General features: G+C 40.1%; 1 protein-coding gene across 17 annotated transcripts in view; it reads left to right on the forward strand.

The window, feature by feature from the left end:
• Nucleotides 1–22,902, forward strand: part of plekha5 (pleckstrin homology domain containing, family A member 5) — a 259,844-nt gene that overhangs the window by 184,426 nt on the left and 52,516 nt on the right. For 15 of the 17 annotated variants that reach the window (XM_059654679.1, XM_059654681.1, XM_059654680.1 and 12 more), the window contains 4 exons: nucleotides 6,311–6,411; nucleotides 8,826–8,941; nucleotides 13,128–13,625; nucleotides 22,290–22,767. In XM_059654679.1, coding sequence (XP_059510662.1) covers nucleotides 6,311–6,411; nucleotides 8,826–8,941; nucleotides 13,128–13,625; nucleotides 22,290–22,767 — 1,193 coding nt within the window. The other 2 variants (XM_059654693.1, XM_059654692.1) reach the window with 2 other exon arrangements.

The raw sequence follows: 22,902 nt of genomic DNA on the forward strand, positions 1-22,902 counted from the left end.
TCCAATATGCCTGTACAGAGGACATCATTAAATCAATTACTTTCCCTTCACTCTTAGCAGTTTTGTAATTGAAACATTGAAGGTAGGATCATGAGTAAGGCATTAGGCCCTTCAAGCCTGCTCTGTCATTCAGTATGATCATGGCTGATCATCCAGCTCAGGATCTTATTCCTGCTTTCTCCCTATAGTCTTTGATCCCTTTAGTCCAAAAAACAATATCTAACTCCTCCCTTGAAAATATTCAGATTTTTGGCCTAACTCGCTTTTTGTGGCAGAGAATTCCACAGACACTCAGTGAAGAAAATTCTTCTTCATCTCAGACCTAAATGGCCGAACCCACATCCTTAGACTACAGTGACCTCTGATTCTGGACTCCCTGGTCTTTGGGAACTTCCTTCCTCAGTAGTGCTAACCGTGTAGTGATGGAATGGGCTCTTAACCAATGAATTGCTAATACAGCTTTGGAATTCCTACTCTACATTGCAATTAGTTGAGTCGAAAGTCAATTTATGCTGCTGGTTTGCTCATTTTGAAAGCATAACTTGACCATGAAGTTGAACCTGAGACAAATGTTAGAGTTCAACTCAACTATGGATTACGTAATAAAATGACCTATGTCAGTTACTTCGGTGCACAACAAGTGGAACTCTGTCTTAATAACACTATTACATCTCAGTAAGATGTAAAATTGACAATTTTGATGGGTAAAAAGCTGCCCTGTTTTGTTTAACTTTTGTGAATTCCCTTCAGACATATTCCACTGACATTGAAGAATTTTTGTATATTCAATTGACATCCAAAGAACCAGGATTCAAAGTCAGGCCTAAGATCTAACATAGAAGTTAAGACCATAAGAGCAGAAGTAGGTCATTCAGCCCATTCAGTGATCTCAACTCTCCTTCCCTTTCCCCATAACCATTATTGTCCTACTGATTAAAATTCTATCCATCTCGGCCTTGAACGAAATGATTCCGAAGAAAAATCATGCCCCACTCACCATTAATTCTGTTTCTTCCAGATGCTGCCAGAACTGTTAGAGTTTCTCTAGCACATTTTATGTTCAAAAATAGATGAGGTAGGAAGGGAAAAAATTTTCATTTACATGGAATTCACTGTACCATCTGCTAATATCCTGCTACCTTTGATAAGGATTCTCAACAGCAGTTTGCAAAAGGCAATAGATGCTGGCCAAGCCAGTGACAACCATGTCATATGAATGAATGAAGCAGATGGCGAACGTGTTGGAGGATGATGCATTGGATCCGGAGGTTGGTGGGGTGGTACGTGAGGACAAGGGGGATTCTCTTCTGTTTTTTTTATTATTGCGGGGAGGGGGTGTGAGGGATGAGTTGGGAAGTTGCAGTCCTTAGAAAACAAGGACATTTGAGATTTACGGGAGTGGAATACCTCATTCTGGCAGCAGATGAGGTGGAGGTGAAGGAATTGCGAATAGGGGATGGCATTTTTGCAGGAAGTTGGGTGGGAGGAGGTGTATTCTAGGTAGCTATGGGAGTCGGTGGGCTTGAAATGGATATCGGTTTCTTGGTGGTTGCCAGAGATGGAGACAGAGGTCCAGAAAGGAAAGAGAGGTATTAGAGATGGTCCAGGTGAACTTAAGGTTGGGCTGGAAGGTGTTGATGAAGTGGATGAACTGTTCGAGCTCCTCATGGGAGCACGAGGTGACATTGATATAGTCATCAGTGCAACAGAGGAAGAGATGGGGTTTAGAGCCAATATAGGTACAGAAGAGGGATTGTTCCACGTAACCTGCAAAGAGGCAGGCATAGCTTGGGCCAATGCGGGTACCTATGGCCACCCCGTTTGTAGGAAGTGAGAGGAGTTGAAAGAAGTTGTTGAGGGTGAGGACGTGTTTGGCTAAGCGGATGAGGGTGTTGGTGGAGGGGTACTGGTTGGGCCTGCAGGACAGGAAGAAGCGGAAGGCTTTTAGGCCATCTGTATGGGGAATGCAGGTGTATAGCGGGGACTGGACGAACATGGTAAAGACGAGCTGTTGGGGTCTGGAGAATTGGAAGTTCTGAAGGAGATGGAGGGCATGGGTGGTGTTACGGACGTAGGTAGGGAGTTCCTGGACTAAGGGGGAGAAAATGGAGTCCAGATAGGTGGAGATAAGTTCGGTGGGGCAGGAGCAGGCGGGGACAATGGGTTGACCAGGGCAGTCAGGTTTATGGATTTGGGAAGGAGATAGAAGCCGGCCGTGTGGAGTTGGGAGTTGGGGAACGATGAGGTTGGAGGCTGTGGGTGGGAGGTCACCTAAAGTGATGAGGTTGTGGATGGTTTGGGTGATGATGGTTTGGTGGTCAGGGGTGGGATCATGATCAAGGGAGCAGTAGGAGGTGTCAGAGAGTTGGCGTCTGGCCTTGGCAATGTAGACATCTATTAGATGGACTAGCTCCATCCCTGCCTCTTTGACCGGTCTGTCTCCTCTCCACCTTTCGTCTCATCTATCCATCCTCTATCCGCCTCCCCCTCCCTCCCTATTTGCTTCAGAACCCTCTTCCCCCTCCCCCACTGAAGAAGGGTCTATGCCTGAAACGTCAGCCTTCCTGCTCCTCTGCTGCTTGACGTGCTGTGTTCACCCAGCTCAACACCTTGTTATCTCAGAGTCTCCAGCATCTGCAGTTCCTACTATCTCTGAATAACTTTATTGTGTTTTAGTTTCGTACCTTTCAGATTTATTGAGTCATTACTACACTGCCCATTTCTGATAAGTTCTGCAAACATTGATTGATCTTGTTAATTTAAGGCCTTGTTAACACTAGATGGCTGGAATATATTTCAGTATCATGGTACTGCAAAGAAGCATATTGTTGTCCTGCAGAAAACACGGTGGCTCAGTGGTTAGCACTGCTGCCTCACAGCGCCAGGGATCTGGCAAAAGGAAAACAGCTTAAAACGCCAAAGAAACAGGCTGTTTTCAGTAACACAGTATTTCTGCAAAGTATTGAAATAACAGTTTTAGTCCGTTCATTTTCAGAATTTTATGTGATGCATATATGAGCATTACCTTTGTTGGAAGCTTGCATTTGGATTCTACAACTTGCTAGAAAACCCAACAATTGACTCTGCGCACAAAACCAGGCCATCTTTGATCATGCAGTAGAACAAATGACTACCAGATGGTGTTCTACCAGGTTTCAAATGCCTGTTCAGCTGATTAAAATTTGGAGCTGTATAAACTAATTGCAACTTTGGAATAGTACTAGAATTAGCCAATTAGTTCTTTGTATGTCTTCCAAAATGCCAATGTAGGAGCTATCTTACGGTTTGGATTATGTGACACTTGGCACTACCATGATCCCTCCTCAGAAAATAAAGCCAGTTATTCCTATTATAATTGACATGAGTCCTTCAAAACAAGCTGTTATAAAATCATAAGAAATCGGAGCAAGAGTAGGTCAGGTCATTTGACCCCTTAAGCCTACCCCACCATTTGATAATAGAATGACCAAACTTTATTGATTGACCTCCCTAATGCTTAATTCCCTTGTCTATGGTATAAAATTCCTCCAAAGCTATTGCCATCATTAATGTACCATTTGTTGGTATTTTATTCTCTTTTCTTAAAGTCAGATTTTCCAGGTTTCAGTCCGCTGGATATATTACCAAAGATTTTCTGTACATATTAATTAGTAGGAGACAGTACAGTAATTGTGAGATTCTAGGGAGTTTCAGATTTTGATTTTGTGATGTCCTTGTTGCTCAAAGAACTCCTATTATATACTCATTCAACTCACCCAGTCTTAAAACCTCCAAGCAAATTTTGCCCCGCGCACATCTCCTAAATGGCCACAAAAGTTGTTACAGGTATGTTAAGGATAAGGAGTTCTGAAAAAGACTCAATCAGATTTTCTTTGAATGTTTCAAATCATTCTGATCTTTAAATTTCTCCTGGGCTTCATCTCTCCATGTGTTCAATAAGTACCCTGAAGATAATAGGCCAACTTACTTGCCCCATCAGCAGAAACATTTTCTTTTCCCTTTATTAGCTGAAACATGGATTATAAATACATAAAGATATGTTATGTTAGAATGACATAAAATATTAGATACACATTTTCAAGTATCTTCAAGACTGTGCACCAAAAACTGAGAAATGAATTTAGGCTGCATAGTTCATTTTTAGCTGATCCAGACTTGATGGGTTCAATGACCTCTACGCAGCTGTGTGACTGGTTTTGCACATCAGCATTGATCCAGAAATTGAATGTCTCTTAAACTGCAATGTTGAGGCAACAATGTGCTCACATGTTTATTTGGATAACTGTCTATCTGTTAAGTGTCAGCTCTAAATGTGTTTTGTAATTGAACATATCCTGAGAGTATTTGCCCTCTGAATGTTTCACTAGGTTGCAATGCACACCTTCTTTGTAGATCTGTTTTCGTGAGAAAAAAAAAATTCCAAGGTGCTTCTTGAACAAGTTTTCTGCCTACAATTTGCATTAATCACAATTATATTTTAGTGTAAACTATTCTTTCTGAATCATAAATGCCCACTATTATTGTCAGTTTCTTTGTTGGTATTTGAAACAGTCTGCAGCTCCTTTTTGACTAGATTTTTGATTAAAATAATAATTAAAGAAGTCATGCACTGAGAATTAGTTTTACAAATTGAGCTAAATTACTTTGTTGAAACAGTAAGTGTATATCATATTTACATATACTGCTTTTGTTTATCTGTTGAATGTGGCAACTTGTTTGTCAAAAATTGTTTTTGGCAACTGGGATTTTATCGGTTAATTGTAAAAGACAAAATAAGTTCATGTTTTAACTGTGAGAAGTGAACCATGGAACACAATAAGATTAATAAAACGAAATTGGGAGGTGGTGTTATGGTGGTAATGTCACTGGACTAGAAATCCAGAACCCCAGGTTAACGTCCTGGAGAAGTGAATTCAAATCCCACCATGGCCAATAGTGAAATTTGAATTAAATGTTTAAAAATTTGAATTCAAAAGTCAGCCTAATGGTGACCATGTAACCACTGTCAATTGTCATAAAAGCCCATATAGATTAGTAATGTTGTTAAGGGAAGGAAATTTGTCCTCACCTCGTCTGGCTTACATGTGAGTCCAGCCCCACAGTAATGAGATTGATTCTAAACTGTTTCTGGACAAGTAGGGTAAGGTAGTAAATGCTGACTTAGCCAGTGATGCCCGCATCTCATGAACAAATTGGAAAAAAAACTGCAGTTAATGGTTATGAAAATAGATTTGGATGTGGTAATATAGCATTTGGTTATAACAACACGTGAAGAGGGAGGGAACATAGAAACAAGAGTAGGTCTTTCATCCCATTTAGCCTGCCCTGCCCTTCAACACAATCATGACTGATCAAACATTTCAATGGTTTTCTCTGACCTCCATCTTTATCTCAGCCCTAAAAGCATCCCTTTTTTAAAAAACTTTACCCTCAGTTCTCGATTCCCCAAATGGGGGAACATTTTAATCTGCATTTACCCTGTCTGTCCTTGAATGTACTTTGTAAGTTTCAATGAAATCACCTCTGATTCGTTGAAAGCCTAGAAAATGTAATAGAGTTAACTCTCAGACCTGTTTCTCCATTCAATATTTCAACTCTTTCATATGCCTTGTCTCTCAATATCTTCTTGAAGTTTTCAATAAACCATCATTTTGTGAGGATGACATAACCACATTTTCACTACCTGTTCTGTAAAAAAAGTTCTTGTTCCTTACATAAATGGTGAAATTCTAATTTTCTTATTGTGCTGCCTTACCCATGTTACTCCAGCAGAAGTAACAACTTCTCTATACCTACGCAATCAGATACCCTTTATTGTTGTAAAGTCTTCAATTAGACCACTTAACCTTTTTATCCCAAGGGAATGCAGTCCAAGTTTACATGCTTGTTCACATCATTTAACATCTGAAGCTGTGGTATTCCTTTTGGAGGAGTGGTGAAGTTCCTTCTGAAACAGGTGTACCATTCCAGTGCTTTGAGTGCCCAGAACTGAATGTTCTCGATAAGATTTGCTCACAACACTCTGCAACTGAAGTATAAATTCCACCCCTTTATATTGCAAGGAGTAAAAACCTGAAGATACTTAAACCTGCTACTTCATAGTGCTCGCCTTTTCCGATTCCTTTTTGCAGCCTACCTCTTCAACGGAGCTTTCTAACATATTCTCCAATTGTTTGGCATCCATTTCTGTCCAGCAGCACCTCTGTGAAGCACTTTGGCATTTATTTGTAAGTAATAGGTGCTTTCAGAATGCAAGCCTGTTTACTACCTGAGGAATAAAAGGGATTTGATTTTGCTTCCTTCCTGACAGATGAAAAGGAAGAAGGCATTCTGGGAAGCATTCTTCTACCTAGTTTTAAGATAGCTCCAGTTAGCCCTGAGGATCATATAAACCGCAAATATGCATTCAAGGTCAGCATTTGTATCACGTAAACATGGTCTTTTCTGTATTATTGTTTTCTAGAGTTTAAAGTTGGGGTGACCTATATAACAAAAGCATTAGAATTTATTTCAGTAGCAAATATCTAACTCATTTTACTCTAGTAAGCAATGCTTTTTTAAACCTATCTTTCTCAATGACTTTCTTTTAAATACTGCATGTTCTATAATAAACAAGAAAGCTGTTTTTAACCTGTTCTATGGTTAATGTGTCATGTAATGGACAAACATTGAATATAAATTTAAAATTTATGTTAATTTGTTATGTTTTCTGTTTTATGTTTTAACATAATTCCAGATTCAGAACCCTGTCTGTCAGACGGTGGGAAAAGAAAGTTTTAAAATTGTTTCCCTTTGAATTTCAGTATTCTTTTTGACATGGTATGAAAGTAATAACATTGTAACTTTGATATGAAGATAAATTGTTCAATTCTATCCTTTAATTATTCAATTTAACGATGAACAAACTGTTGTGGTCGCCAAAATCATTGTTATGTCCCTGAATATCATTGTGACATTTATTAATTTATCTTTATTTTTGACCTGCCTTGTTCTTTTGAGCGACTGATGACCTTTGGATGTTGCACAGCTGTTGGGAATTTACTTAAAACAGCCAAGTAAGTACGTTCAACATTTAGAAACTTTCTAATCAAATTGTTCAGACCTGTTACTGCACACTTCTAAAGTAGGTTGGATTTGATCCCAGGTTTCCTGCCTCAGAGATCAGGACACAGCCACTGAATGATAAGAGCCCTGATGCTCAACACTTAAATTACAGTTGCCTAGGTTTTGCATGTGGCTTAAATTGATGGTGTCCAAAATATGCTAATTGACACACGTCTCTTAAAAAGAAAATTATCATAATCCAACATCTATTTTTAAAAAAAAGGAAACATCTAACAAAAAAAACTCATAGTAATCAATATTGTAATTCTGCTCTCTCTCAACTATATTTTTCTCAAAAAATCACAGTTTCATATACAGTCGATTACCTTCTCTGATTGCAGATGTGCACTTGTACTTGAAGGGGAACTGGCATGTCCATTTTGGTGACAGCATTCAAACTAGGATTTGCGGGGGATACACACTGTACACTCTTCAGTGGCAGGCATAAAAACACCATGCTATCAGACAATTATTCTTCAGATTAAATATTCAATTCAAATTTATTTAGAGAATTGGTATGCTACAAAAGGAAACAGAAATGTAAAGTCTGGGTATGAATACTTCGAAAGCGATAAAGATTTAACCAGCCTTTAAAAATTTAGATACCTTTTACTGATGAAAGCAGGTGACCATTGAATTTTTCTCAGATCTCCTGATCTGAGTGTTTCTGAGATGAACGTCTTTTCTTCCACCTGAAAATTCTTGCATTGCCCTAGATGTGGTCAGAACTGTTTTGGTGAAAAACCTGTTGAGTACATCCCGAATCAAAAGGCTGGTAAACAATCGAGTACAATTAGACAATGAAAGAAACATAAGCATTGAGTCACTTGATGAACGAATGTCACACCCCTTCCAGGTGTATCTGTTCATTATCATTGCACCTAAAACTTTGTGTCTAGGAAGGCAAGGCAAGTTTCATCTTAGTGCAAGTTGTAGTCAAAAAATAGAAAAATGTTTGTAAGCCAAATAAGCAACTTCTCATATTAAAGAAAAGAATTTCAGGTGTGATAACTTGTTTCTAACATCCCAACTGTCCTAAATAAAAACAAAATACCATGGATGTTGGAAATCTAAAATAAAACTTGCTTGAGAAAATCAGCAAGCCTCGCAGCATCTGTGGAAAGGAAAACATGAGTTAATGTTTCAAGTTCAGTATGTTTTATTTCAAACCAAGATGATGATACACTTTGTTTAATTTTGTTTTAAGTTTGTATATTAGAATAACTGATAAAAGATGCATCTTATGTTAAGCAATTCAGAACAGGGCCAACCAATGTAAGGCAGAAAGACCCGAGTACGTTGGTAGCAATTGGTGTGAGTAGCATTCAAAGGCTTTGTGTAATACAGAAATGCAGGAACTCTGATGGAGAAAGAGTGCAAATGAATCAGACAAAGATAGAAACCAAAGAAGTATAATACAATATAATCATGCAGTGGAATGAGTAACTAAGAGAGGAAGGTATGAAGAATTTGTGAAGATTTCTTTGAAACCTCAGCAACTGAATTTAACATAGCATAGAATGACCATTTCTACTATGTTGCTTGACTTAAAGTAAAAATTATTGTAATTATGCTGGTATGTGTTCAGTAGAGTTGGAAATGTATGATTACTACTTGGATTTGTTTCAGGTAATAGTGATTTTATCCTAACTGTACATTAATTTGACTTTTTTTTTTGACAGGCATCATTTAACTTAGTAATCGCTGTAATTTCTGGTCAGGCTTCTCATCCAAATATGCGGACCTATTATTTCTATACTGAAACAGCCAAGGAAATGGACTCCTGGATGAAGGCTATGATAGAAGCTGCTCTTGTTCAAACAGAACCTGTGAAAAGGTACTTTTGACTTTGAATTTCTCTCTGACCATTCCCTTCCCCCATCAACAAAAAAAAATTATGAATTAAATTGCATATTTCCAAAACCATATAACCACTTTCAGAAATATGTGCTTGTAATATTGGCAGAATCTTTTAAGCATATTGTCATTACTGTGTAAACCTGACCCAAGCCCTGACTTCTGCACGTGCATGCCTAAGCATGAAAGTCTGCAGAGTGCATTTTGCATTCCTCCCAGATGCAACCAATGAATTGGCATAAAATTCAGTTTTATTTGCACTATTCTTGGTGTAAAAATATTGAAAATATTAACCCTTCTTGAATGAGATGCAACTTTGTTTTTAAGAATGTAGTAAATCATAATTGACGTTGAATAGACTCCCCATGTCTTAAAAAGTAGAATTCTAAAATTAGGGGTCTCGCTCAAAAAGTAATTTAATCCTTGTTTGTTTTATATTCTTGCATTGTCCCAATTCTGTGTGTATGTCCCGACCTACATTTTTTCTGTAAAATAATTGTAAAGTGAATTATTATGATCCATGCTTTTCCTTTCTAGGTTTGCTGTCTGTCAGAATTTTTAAATCTGATTGTCTGATCAGCCTATTTGAAGTTAGAGTTGCTGGACGCTGCTATCTATTTTAGATAACATTATACTCAATAACATGTTTATAAAGGGGCAACTCAAATTGCTAGTAGTGTGACCTAAAATGTGGGATCAATGAATGCGACTGACATTAGCACAGAGTCACTTTTGGGTTCTTAGATCAAATTGAGGTTGTAATTTGAAAAGATGATGAGACTAAAACAACAATTCTGCTAATGTGTAAGATTTAACATTTGACTTTTACAGATGTATCTGTCTCTGGTAAGAACCCAGTTTTTCCTAGTTCTCTTGAGAAGTCAGTCTTGTAGCAAAGGATTATTGTCCATCCTATGAAACTTTACTTCAAAGGTTCCACGTTTGAATATTCTTGGAGCCATGTTAAAACAAATTGCTGCTGCCTTAGTTACGTTTTTTTGGACTGGATATCCAACAAACTTATTCTGCTTACTAGACTGACAGATGTAGATCAACCACCACCATTAAATTGTCTTGCCTTTTCCATAAAAGCAAATAAAAATGTCATTGAGTTGCTTTATCTATTAACATTTTGGGAATGTGATCTGCAATCAAAATAACTGACAGGTCAACTTTAGAGATTCTTTCATGCAGAGGACAGATTCACATTTATCATGTAGGAAGTCATGATTTCTGATTTACACAGTCATCCTTGTAACATTCTTTGAATACACCATTCAGACAGTAGGATATTGCTTGTTTTTCTATTTCAGCAAAACTTTATTAATTTTGGCCTTTCTCTAGCCAAATCTGTGTGTGATTATAGCTTCTTATGACTGACTCATTACCCCCATAACTTAACACTTGGGTAATTAGAGAACCTAAAACCGAAGTAAACTACTGAGAGCAGGGCACAAGTTACAGGATGATTAAAATGCCAATCAGTGTAGTCTTCCATTGCATTTCATCAGCTAACTTTTGAAAGCAATTTCTCCCGTTAACTCCCTTCAGTGCTCAGCAAACTATGATTTGGCTCTATAGATAATTAATTCAGCAGTAATTTATAGGTATGTGCTTAGTGTAATTGGGAACAGATGTGTGCCTTTGAAAGCTTATTTTTTATTGAAGTTCAAAAATGTATATTTTGTAATTTCATTTAATGCCCTAGACCTAAAGAATTGGTAAACACTAAACAAAAAAACTAAAAGAATTGCAGATGCTGGAAATCAGAAACAAAAACAGAAATTGCTAGATAAAGCTCAGCTAGTCTGGCAGCATCTGTGGAGAGGAAATAGAGTTAAGCTTTTGGATCCAGTGACCCTCCTTCTGAACTGATAGAAGGTAGGAAAACGTTGGTATCTGTGCAGCGTATGGAGTTGGTTGAGGGGAGAGGAGATAACGATAACGAGAGATAGCACCCAAAGCGACAGAAAAACTGTTGGACAGGCAAAGGATTGGATAAAGGCCAGCCTGGAAGGTTAAATAGTTGCATATGGGGACTACTAGTGCTGACAATGGATTGTTTGTGGTAGCAGCCCATGTGATGACAAGGCCTGGTGTGAGGAAGTTGGAGTAAAGACATGGGAAAGGTGTTCAAGCCCTAAAATTGTTGAACTCAGCCAGCAGGCGGTAGAATTCCCAAGCAGAAAATGAGGTGCTGTTCTTCCAGTTTGCATTAAGCTTCACTTAAGCACTGCAGCAAGCCTGTAACAGAGATTTTGGCCAGGGAACAAGACAGTGTTTTGAAATGGCAGGCAACAATAAGCTCAGTGTCATTTTTTCACACAGAACATAGGTGTTTTGCAAAGTGGTCACCCAGTGGGTTTCCCAATTGGGTGCTGTTTCACCTGGAAGGTGTGTTTGGGACCTTGGATGGTGAGGAGAGAGCAGGTGAAAGGGGAAATGCTACACCTTCTGTGATTACAGGGTAAAATGCTGTGGGGCTGTGGGAGTGTATTGGGAGTGAAGGAATCCTGAACTAGCGTCTCCCAGAGGGAACAGTTCCTGAGGAATGCTGACAAAAAGGGGACGGAAATATGTGTGGTGGTGGCATCTCAGTGGAGGTTCAGGAAATAGCAGCTAATGACCCTGTGGATGTGAATGTTGGTGGGATGTAGGTGAGGACAAGGGGCTGTTGTGGGAGGGAAGAAGGGGTGTGTGGGCTGAAGTGCAGGAGTTGACTTGGATCCAACTGGGGGCCCTGTGTCCATCTCCTGCACTTCAGCCCTCATTTCCTCTCTTCCCTCCTACAACTGTGATAGTATTCCTCTTGTCGTCACCTGGCGTACCACCAACATCCACATCCACAGGATCATTGGCAGGCATTTCAGTCTCCTCTGGCAAGATGCCACCTCCAGCCGCACATTTCCCCTCCCTTTACTGCCAGTCCTCAACAGGGACCATTCCCTCCGAGACCCCCAGTCTACACCTTCTTCATTCGCGACACCCCTCCACAATACCTTCCTCTGCAATCCCAGAAGATGTAACACCTGTCCATTTACTTCCTCGCTTCTCAGTATCCAAAGTTCCTGACGCACCTTCCAGGAACAAGCAATTCACCTGCACTTCACACAAGTGGGTTTACTGCATTCACTGCTTACAATGTGGTCTCCCCTATGTTGGGGAAACGGAAGCTCTTTGCAGAATATCTGCTTTCTGTTTGCAAAAGTGAACCTGAGCTTCCAGTTGCCTGCCATTTCAACATCACCATGCCCCTAGCCAACAACTCAGGTTTGCTGCAGTGTTCCAGTGAAGCACGATGCAAGCTGGAAAAACAACACTTCATTTTCTGCAGGCCTTGTTATCACATGGGCTGCTACCACACTCAATCCATTGTCAACCTCTAATAGTTCCCATTAGAAGCTATTAATTCTCCCAACCAGACCTTTATCCACTCCCTTGTCTGTCCATCTGTTTTTCTCTCCATCTCCATCTATTATTTACTTCTCCCCCCTCCCTTCACCCCATACTCTGCATAAATACCAACCGTTTCCTAGCTTCCATTTGTTCTGAAGAAGGGTCACTGGATCCAAAATGTTAACTTTGATTTCTCTCCACAAATGCTGCCAATCCTACAGGGTTTCTTTTCCAGCAATTTCAATTTGTGTTGATAAAGAGTTGTTGCCTTCCTGCATCTGTACTTTTTCGGGAGATGAGTGCAGAGAAGGATTTGATTTGGCTGAAACAACATAAATGATTCCTTTTTTCTTTATCATGAAATTTACTTCATAACCACTTACTATTGTATTTTCCTACGATTCCCCTCTGTGTATTGATTTAATGTCCTGTATTGCAGCTGAAATTTGTTCTATTTTACAGTTTCAAGGTGGTGTAAGTTCAGTTAGACAAGCAACATAACAAATGTTAGAAATTCTTAAAAATGCATAACACATTTCTAGCTCAAGACCAGTTACTCATGGAATATGCTAGTTTGTCTGTAATTTCACTACTGCATTAATCAGTTTCACTGTAATGTTTAAATGAGGAAAGATGTGCTGCTGAGGCCAGAAGTTGTGTGCTTCAAGACAAAGTCAAAAAAAAATCTGACTTGTTTCAGATCAGAGGTTGTGGAACAATGTTGCATGATATATGACAAACCTACTTTTAACACTGTCTCTCACCCACAGGACTGAAAAGCTAGCATCTGAAATTGTACCTCCTAAAGATGTCAACCATGTTCCAAACCACAAAATGCTAGTCAATCCTGAACTTCAGAACAATCAGAAGAATATGGACCCCAATCTGGGTGTTCAACAAAAAGACAATCCGAACATCACTCATGCCGATAAATATTGTTTTGAGACCGAAGGGCTGGACCAGCGTAAGCCTTTGACTAAAATCAATAGTATAAAATCACAACCTGCAAAATCAGAGAGTGGCAATGTCATGCCAGGTACCAACAGCGTTCAATCTCAAGAGTACAAATCTCTCCATACAAGTGCTTCCAATGAACAAATTTCAATTTGTCCAGTCAGTACTCCTGTAGAAAATGTAGACACTGGAAGAGAAAGACTGGTTAGCTTAAATGAAAGTGGAAGAGGCCTTCAAAGGACTAATTCAATGGTACAGTTGGAGCAGTGGGTGAGAACTCAAAAAGTAAAGGGCCAAGAGGAAGAACCTAGAAGGTATGGAGCCTTCTTTTACATAATTCTTTGTAATACTTGTAAGTGTAATTCAAAGCTTATTATTAAGAGTACATGGTAAATAGATACATGATTCTGCAACCCTGTCAGGTTTTCCTCTTATAAATGCGCAATAATATTCATCAATTAAATTACACATTTCATGATCATTTCCATTCCGTGGTTGCAAAAATAGGATTTACATTGAATAAAAGCTTATTTGTTTAACATAGATAGGGGACATATCTATATCAACTTCATTCACAGTTCGTAGAACATAGAACAGTACAGCACAGAACAGGCCCTTCAGCCCACAATGTTGTGCCGACCATTGATCCTCATGTATGCACCCTCAAATTTCTGTGACCATATGCATGTCCAGCAGTCTCTTAAATGACCCCAATGACCTTGCTTCCACAACTGCTGCTGGCAACGCATTCCATGCTCTCACAACTCTGTGTAAAGAACCCGCCTCTGACATCCCCTCTATACTTTCTTCCAACCAGCTTAAAACTATGACCCCTCATGCTAGCCATTTCTGCCCTGGGAAATAGTCTCTGGCTATCAACTCTATCTATGCCTCTCATTATCTTGTATACCTCAATTAGGTTCCCTCTCCTCCGCCTTTTCTCCAATGAAAAGAGACCGAGCTCAGTCAACCTCTCTTCATAAGATAAGCCCTCCAGTCCAGGCGGCATCCTGGTAAACCTCCTCTGAACCCTCTCCAAAGCATCCACAGCTTTCCTATAATAGGGCGACCAGAACTGGACGCAGTATTCCAAGTGCGGTCTAACCAAAGTTTTATAGAGCTGCAACAAGATCTCGTGACTCTTAAACTCAATCCCCCTGTTAAGAAAGCATATGGTGTTTTGGCTTTCATTAACAACCCTGTCCACTTGGGTGGCTATTTTAAGGGATCTATGTATCTGCACACCAAGATCCCTCCGTTCCTCCAGACTGCCAAGAATCCTATCCTTAATCCTGTACTCGGCTTTCAAATTCGACCTTCCAAAATGCATCACCTCGCATTTATCCGGGTTGAACTCCATCTGCCACCTCTCGGCCCATCTCTGCATCCTGTCAATGTCCCGCTGCAGCCTACAACAGCCCTCTATACTGTCAACGACACCTCCAACCTTTGTGTTGTCTGCAAACTTGCTGACCCATCCTTCAATCCCCTCATCCAAGTCATTAATAAAAATTACAAACAGTAGAGGCCCAAGGACAGAGCCCTGTGGAACCCCACTCACCACTGACTTCCAGGCAGAATATTTTCCTTCTACTACCACTCGCTGTCTTCTGTTGGCCAGCCAATTCTGTATCCAGGCAGCTAAGTTCCCCTGTATCCCATTCCTCCTGACCTTCTGAATAAGCCTACCATGGGGAACCTTATCAAATGCCTTACTGAAGTCCATATACACCACATCCACAGCTCGACCCTCAACAACTTTTCTAGTCACATCCTCAAAAATCTCGATAAGGTTTGTGAGGCATGACCTACCCCTCACAAAGCTGTGTTGACTGTATTTGATCAAGCCATGCTCTTCCAGATGGTCATAAATCCTATCCCTCAGAATCCTTTCTAACACCTTGCAGACGACAGACGTGAGACTTACTGGTCTGTAATTGCCGGGGATTTCCCTATTTCCTTTCTTGAAGAGAGGAATTACATTTGCCTCTCTCCAGTCCTCAGGTACGACTCCAGTGGAGAGCGAGGATGCAAAGATCTTCGCAAGTGGCGAAGCAATTGCATTTCTCGCTTCCCAAAGCAGTCGAGGACAAATCTGGTCCAGGCCTGGCGACTTGTCAATCTTAATGTTTGACAAAATTTTCAGCACATCAGCTTCCTCTATCTCTATCAATTCCAGCATGCACACCTGCTCTTCAAAGGTTTCATTCACTACAAAGTTCGTTTCTTTCGTAAAGACAGAAGCAAAAAACTCATTTAGGGCTTCCCCTACCTCCTCAGACTCCACACACAAGTTCCCTATGCTATCCCTGATCGGCTCTACTCTTTCTTTGACCGTTCTCTTATTCCTCACATAAGCGTAAAATGCCTTTGTGTTTTCCCTAATTCGTTCTGCCAAGCCTTTCTCGTGCCCCCTCCTGGCTCTCCTCAGACCATTTTTGAGCTCCTTCCTTGCCTGCGTGTAATCCTCTCTAGCTGAACTTGACCCTAGCTTCCTCCACCTTATGTAAGCTACCTTCTTCCTTTTCACAAGAAGCTCCACCGCTCTCGTCATCCAAGGTTCCTTTATCTTACCCCTTCTTGCCTGTCTCAGAGGGACATATTTACTCATCACTCGCAACAACTGTTCCTTAAACAGTCTCCACATGTCTATAGTTCCCTTACCATGGAACAATTGCTCCCAGTCTATGCTTCCTAACTCATGTCTAATCACGTCATAGTTTCCTCTTCCCCAATTAAATATCCTCCCATTTTGCCTAATCCTCTCCCTCTCCATAGCTATGTAGAATGTGAGGCAGTTATGGTCACTATCACCAAAATGTTCTCCCACCACAAGATCTGATACCTGCCCCGGCTCGTTTCTGAGCACCAAGTCTAGAATGGCCTCTCCCCTCGTCGGCCTGTCAACGTACTGCGTTAGGAAACCCTCCTGAACACACCTTACAGAAACAGCTCCATTCAAATCTTCTGCTCAAAGGAGGTTCCAATCAATATTAGGAAAATTAAAGTCACCCATTACAACAACCCTACTACGTCCACACTTTTCCAAAATCTGTCGACCTATGCTTTCTTCAGTCTCCCTGCTGCTATTGGGGGGCCTGTAGTAAACCCCTAACGAGGTGACTACTCCCTTGCTGTTCCTAATTTCCACCCATACTGACTCAGTAGGCAGATCTTCCTCGACAATGGAAGCTTCTGTAGCTGTGATACCCTCTCTAATTAGTAGTGCTACACTCCCTCCTCTTTTTTCCCCCCCTCCCTATTCTTTTTAAATGTCCTAAACCCTGGAACATCCAGCAACCATTCCTGCCCATGAGAAACCCATGTCTCTGTTATGGCCACAACATCGTAGCACCAGGTACTGATCCATGCTCTAAGTTCATCACTTTTATTCCTGATACTCCTTGCATTAAAGCAAACACACTTTAACCGATCCCTTGGTTCCTTCCCACTAGCTGGTCTACCTCTTGCTACTGCCTCACCTGCATCAACTTTCACCTCCGGTATACAGCTCAGGTTCCCACCCCCCTGCCATACTAGTTTAAACCCTCTCAAACTACTCGAGCAAACCTTCCACCCAGGACATTGGTCCCCTTCCAGTTCAGATGCAACCTGTCCTTCTTGTACAGGTCCCACCTTCCCCAGAAGGCATCCCAATTATCTACATATCTGAAGCCCTCCCTCCTACACCAGCTGCGTAGCCACGTGTTAAGCTGCACCCGCTCCCTGTTCCTCGCCTCGCTATCTCGTGGCACCGGTAGTAAACCAGAGAACACTACTCTGTTCGTCCTGCTCTGCGGCTTCCATCCTAACTCCCTGAAATCACTTTTTATATCCTCTATCCTATTTCTGGCTATATCATTAGTGCCAATATGTAACACGATTTCTGGCTGTTCGCCCTCCCCTTTTAGAACCTTATACACCTGATTGGAGACATCCCGGACCCTGGCACCAGGGAGGCAACATACCTTCCGGGAATCCCGATCCTGACCACAAAATCTCTTGTCATTTTCCCTAACTATCGAGTCCCCTACCCACGAGTACTTTTCCATTCTGCCCCCCTTCCCTTCTTTGCCACAGTGTCAGGCTCAGTGCCAGAGAACTGACTACTATGGCTTTCCTCTGGTAGGTCATCCCCCCCCCCCCCCAAGCAGTATCCAAAACGGTATACTTGTTGCTGAGGGTAATGCCCACAGGGGATCTCTGCACTGTCTGTCTGTCCCCTTTCCTCCCCCTAACTGAAACCCATCTATTCTTGTCCTGAGCCTTAGGAGTGTCTAACTCCTCTCAGTTACCCCCTCTGGCTCCCGAATGATCCGTAGTTCATCCAGCTCCAGTTCATGATATTAACTGTCATAACTGAGCAACAGTGATTGCAAGTGAAATGTGACATTATCGAATCTGCTTTTTTTGGATCTGTCATCACTAAGTGCCCTTAAAATGTGATATGATAGAGAAACTTTTGATTGTACATCATGCTATGATGCTTCCCACAGGAGGCTGGAAGATAACTTGCTGGTGACTGTTGATTTATGACTTGTTTGAGCTGTATAGTAATTAGTTTCCTAATGAATTTGTTTTGTTGTTTGTACCAAAAATCATAGCAGTGATTCTGTGTCTTGTGTATTCAAATTTTCTGTACTGTTTTCATTTGGCTTTTCTACAATTTGAATTCTGCTTAGCTTACATGGCATACTTGAGTAAATTTTGAGTATTGTTAAAAAAAGTGTAGCTTGGAGACGTGTTGACCTTCATGTCCTTGCAGTTATTATGAAGTGTAGCGAGGAAGTAGCATTCTTAAAGGTTTGTCTGGTTATTTTGCCTTTGTTCAGAGATGTGACAATTCTAGAGTGCCGTTTGAAAACACTTGTGTATGCCATTTGACCTCACAGTGCAATTGTCATAATTTTCTGAATAGAATATTTGCTCTGATTTTCAAGTGTCATTAGTCAAAATTGCCCCCTCATCATGTATCATGTATTTAGACATACCCAGTACTGCAGTCAAAGTGACCCTTTATTGACAGAAACAGTGAGTAAATCCAATTAAGCTGAAAGTTCCACTACATCCTATTTCACTGAGCAACTAATTCCAATGGACTTGTAAAATGTGAGATAGTGAAGTGGACAGAATGAGTTTTCAGCATTTACTGATCTGTCAAGCTTAGTATCTGGCATGCGTTTGTGAAGTGTTTGTCATATTTTGTCTGACCAAGCTTGGATTGGAGCAAATTTATTTCTTTCCAGGAGCAAAGGTCTTGTAATTTTACCAGAGGCATTGAAGGCCATTTGTAAGTGATGGGCATTAGCTGCAAGTAACTTAGAAATAACATCAGATGTGCCACAAGTGGAACATGTTTCCTTCATATTGTATGAGGGTATTTATAGAATTAGAAGATTTAAGGTAGACTATAAAATCTAAAAGAAATTCCATTGAAATGTAATATTTCTAATATATATGCATATAATTTATGATTATTTCGAAAATGAATTCCCAGTGATCTCCAAGAATACCCATTTTGATGTGGTACCATGTATAAAATGCATCTTAACTTTCAGAGTCATTTTCAGGAAAAGCTGTATTATGAAAACTACAGTATTTTGAAAATGTGAAGGATGTTTACAGGTTGCATATCCTAGTTCTATTGGAACAATATTTGAACTTTGTTCCCAGATTTTCCATTACAGGTTTGTCAGCAACTGACCTGTCTGAAATAATTTCTCTATCTAGGCATTGAAATTGATGAGGAGAGCCTTTGTATGTTTTTAGAGAATTGTAACACTTGAGACACAATTCGTTTGGTTTAGGATGAGACAAAATAATTTTTACAACAGAAGTGGTCACTGAAGGATAGAAATAATAAAGGACCCCAGTGCCAAAAACACACACTAAACTCAGAACAAGGCCTAAAAACATGGGCAGCAAGATTTTTGGATGACTTGAAATTTAAAAAGAATCAGTAGAAATCCCTTCACTACCCTGAGTTGTCCCTAGCACAAAGGAAGATTGCTGCCACTTGTTGGCCAGTGATCTCAGCCATAGGACATCATGGAAAGAAGTCCTCAGGGTAATATCCTAGGTCCAACCATCTTTAGTTGCTTTATCAATGAGTTTCCTTCCATCATAAGGCTAGAAGTTAAGATGTTTGCTGTTTATTGCACAATGGTCAGTACTTTTGATAAATCTTCCGATGTAGAAGCAATGTGTGCCCATATTCAACAAAATGTGCCAACATCCAGACATGGGCTGATAAGTAGCAAGTAACATTCATGCCATGTAAGTACCAGGCAACAACTGTCTCCAAGAATAGAGAATGTAACCCTCTCCTCTTGACATTCAATAGCATTGCAATCACTTAAAATCAACAATTTGGGCATTACCATCAATCAATAACTGAACTGGATCAGTTAAATACGATGGCTATTATACTAGCCAAAGAACAGAAATTCTGAGGAAAATAGATTTATCTCCTGACAGCAAAAGCCTGACCATATCTACAAGGCACAGGTCAGGATCATGATGGAACACTTTCCATTTAACTGCTTCACCAATGCTCACAAAGCTCAGTGGTGTCCACATCAAAGCAAACAGCTTGATTGGGACCACCCAACAACTTGAACGTTCATTCCCTGCTCCACCAAAGTCCAGTGGATTCATGGGACTATCACAGCACCTTCCAAACTCATGATTTTAACACCGAGAAAGACCAGGGCTTTGGATCCATGGAAACAACATCAACTATAAGTTTTTTTTCTAAGCCATGAGCAATCCTGACTTTGAATTATATTGTTGCTCCTGCACTGCTATTGGATCAATACTCTAGAGCTCCCTTCTTAATAGCGCATAGATGTGCCTACAACCCCAACCCCACCCCCATCCAACTGCAGCTGTCAGTGGCAATTAGGAGAAGGGTATAAGTGCTGCTGTAATCAGCAACACCCACATCCCATGACCACATTCAAATAAGTTGAATAAGGGATAAAATTTGTTGCATTCACTGAATAAAATACACTGCATCTGCTCAAAATTCTAAAAATAGGCATTGTTTCATAATGTACATAATGTTCACTATTAATTCATACAGTTAATATCTATTTGTTTGTACATCCTTAATTCTTCCTTCAGCATTGTGGCAAATAATGCCCTCTGGCAAAATTCCAGGTGATTCCAAACAAATAAGATGACTATAGAACAGAAAATACATGTAATTGTTAATTGTACACGGTAGCGCCACCATATATTTGAGCTGTCTGTTGCAGCACAGTCCAAGTAATGGAAACAATAGCCTGTAAAAGCTACTTCATCTTCTGGAGAGTCATTGTTTGCCAGTTATATTTGTTCTGTTACTGTGATCCTCTATGCATTCAAAAGTTGTAATTTGTCTGTTCCTTGGATGATTCGTGCTCCATCATTAGATGTCACTGATAGCTAATATATCTGGGTGTGTGCCATGATCCACTGAGAATTGGTGAAGACAAAGCAGGAGAAGGAGACTTGAAGAAAGTCTCAGGTTGACTACTGTCTAAAGTTTCTTGTAGATTTCAGTTTCATTCATGAGAGAGTGACACGTGACCTCCAAAGGACACTGGCGTATGTTAAAATATGACTTGGCTGCTGGAAGACAATGTTTTACACACTGCTGTCGCCTGAAGTTGAAAGCATGCAGCAACCTAGAAAATTACTCTTAATGTAATTCATTCCAAATCTTTGCCAATTCCACCATAGAGTGAACAACAGTTCGATACGCTTGGTAAGTCATGGATCCAGCAAGACAGGGGATTTCCCATTTAATGGCTGCACAGAGGATAGATCATTTTTGTATCTCATGTCACAGATTGGCGATGAAAGAACTTTCCCTCTGCAATCAACTATGTTTCATAAAGTAAATGTATAATGTCAGAGTTTTGTATTAAAACATCATTTGGGATACAAAACTAATGGTTATTAAAGCCAAACAATTGATTGCACAAGTCATACCTTGAATTTTTAATTGCTATTTTTGACTATCATCCACACTTTGTTACAGGATGCTTCCCACAGCACATTCTTCCAACGTAGTTTTCATTTTGAAATGTGTTGGTCTTAATTCAATGACAGAAATCGCATTATACTGAGTTATAGCCCAACAGGTTTATTTGAAAACAGAGATGACACAGTGTGGAGCTGGAGGAATGCGGCACACCAGGCAGCATCAGAGGAGCAGGAAAGTTGACGTTTCGGGCCAGGACCCTTCTTCAGAAATTTTTCCTTCTTCATTTCTAACACTGTGTTATCTCTGACTAGAGCATCGGCAGTTTTTACTATCTACTTTGTTTGAAAACATTAAGCTTTCTGAGACACATTCCTCCTTAACTCAATGAGAAATACTTTCTGTGCATTCTATTATATCAGTTTTTCTGATTGTGACGTTTTGACACAAATAAATTGAAATGTAGTGCTTCTCCATGTGTCAACTTTCTTTTCAGTAAAAATTGAAATGTTTATGAATCATTTATAGATGCACTTTGTTCCAGGTAAACGCAAAGTTGGAGTAGAGTTGTTATTTTTGGCTTTAAGTGTCCCAAATCTTTGGTACTGATCTGTTCTTGAGATTGGTGTGTTGTGCTACCCCAGCAGACAATAGAATACGAATAGTGAAAGCTGAAAGAGCTCAGCAGGTCAGATAAATCCGTGTTGAGAGGAAAAGAAGTAATTTTTTGGGCCGATGCTATTTCATCAGAACTGTTGTTGATTTATTTTTGGGCTCAGTTTTCTTTTTTTCTTTCCATTCTTTTTCCCAAAGTATTACTTCTGATAATCCACAGCTTTCTAATTAATTCTTTACTCTGTTCATTTTCTATTTTACAAATGATGCTGTGTCAAATACGCCACATGAAGGAATTGAGAGAAAAAAAACTTTCTTCCTGAGGAAATTGATAGATTTCTGTTTCTAATTTAATGAGTGTAAAATTTTCTAAATAATGTTCTTTAAATTACAGCATCACCTGTTATCAAACATTACCAAGGAACCTTCCAAGTTATCGGACTCAGGTCATGCCATGTTACAGAACAATGCCACATCACAGTCGTACAAGACCCGATAGCATCTGTTCGGCGTCACCTTCTGCGTACAACAGAGTCCTTCGACCACCCTCTTCAGAAGAAAAACGGAAATCAATGCGGGATGATACCATGTGGCAGCTATATGAATGGCAACAGCGTCAGGTCTACCATAAGCATGGGACACTAAGCAGACATGGTACTTTAAGTACTCCCGTCACCATGATGAATATTGTTGACCAGTCACGCTCAATTCCTCCATCACCTTCTCACAGTTCACTGGCCCCCTACCATGTATACTCTCCCCTGAGGTCTTACAACATTGAATCAAAATCAGAAGCATTGTCACCTGTTTTAAGAGGAGATATGACCATTGATTCCATGAAGTCTCGGCGGCACAGGACACCTGTCAACAGGGTAAAAACACCTTTCTTGGTTTTGCAATTCAACCTGAGCCCCTTATTCTTAAAAGCTAGAGTCAGCTAATTATAAGGTTTAAGTTTGTGGGTTTTTAAAATACAATGGTATATTTTTGTACCAGGATAGTTGTGC

The sequence above is a fragment of the Stegostoma tigrinum genome, chromosome 25 (assembly GCF_030684315.1).
Source record: "Stegostoma tigrinum isolate sSteTig4 chromosome 25, sSteTig4.hap1, whole genome shotgun sequence".
Lineage (NCBI taxonomy): Eukaryota > Metazoa > Chordata > Chondrichthyes > Orectolobiformes > Stegostomatidae > Stegostoma > Stegostoma tigrinum.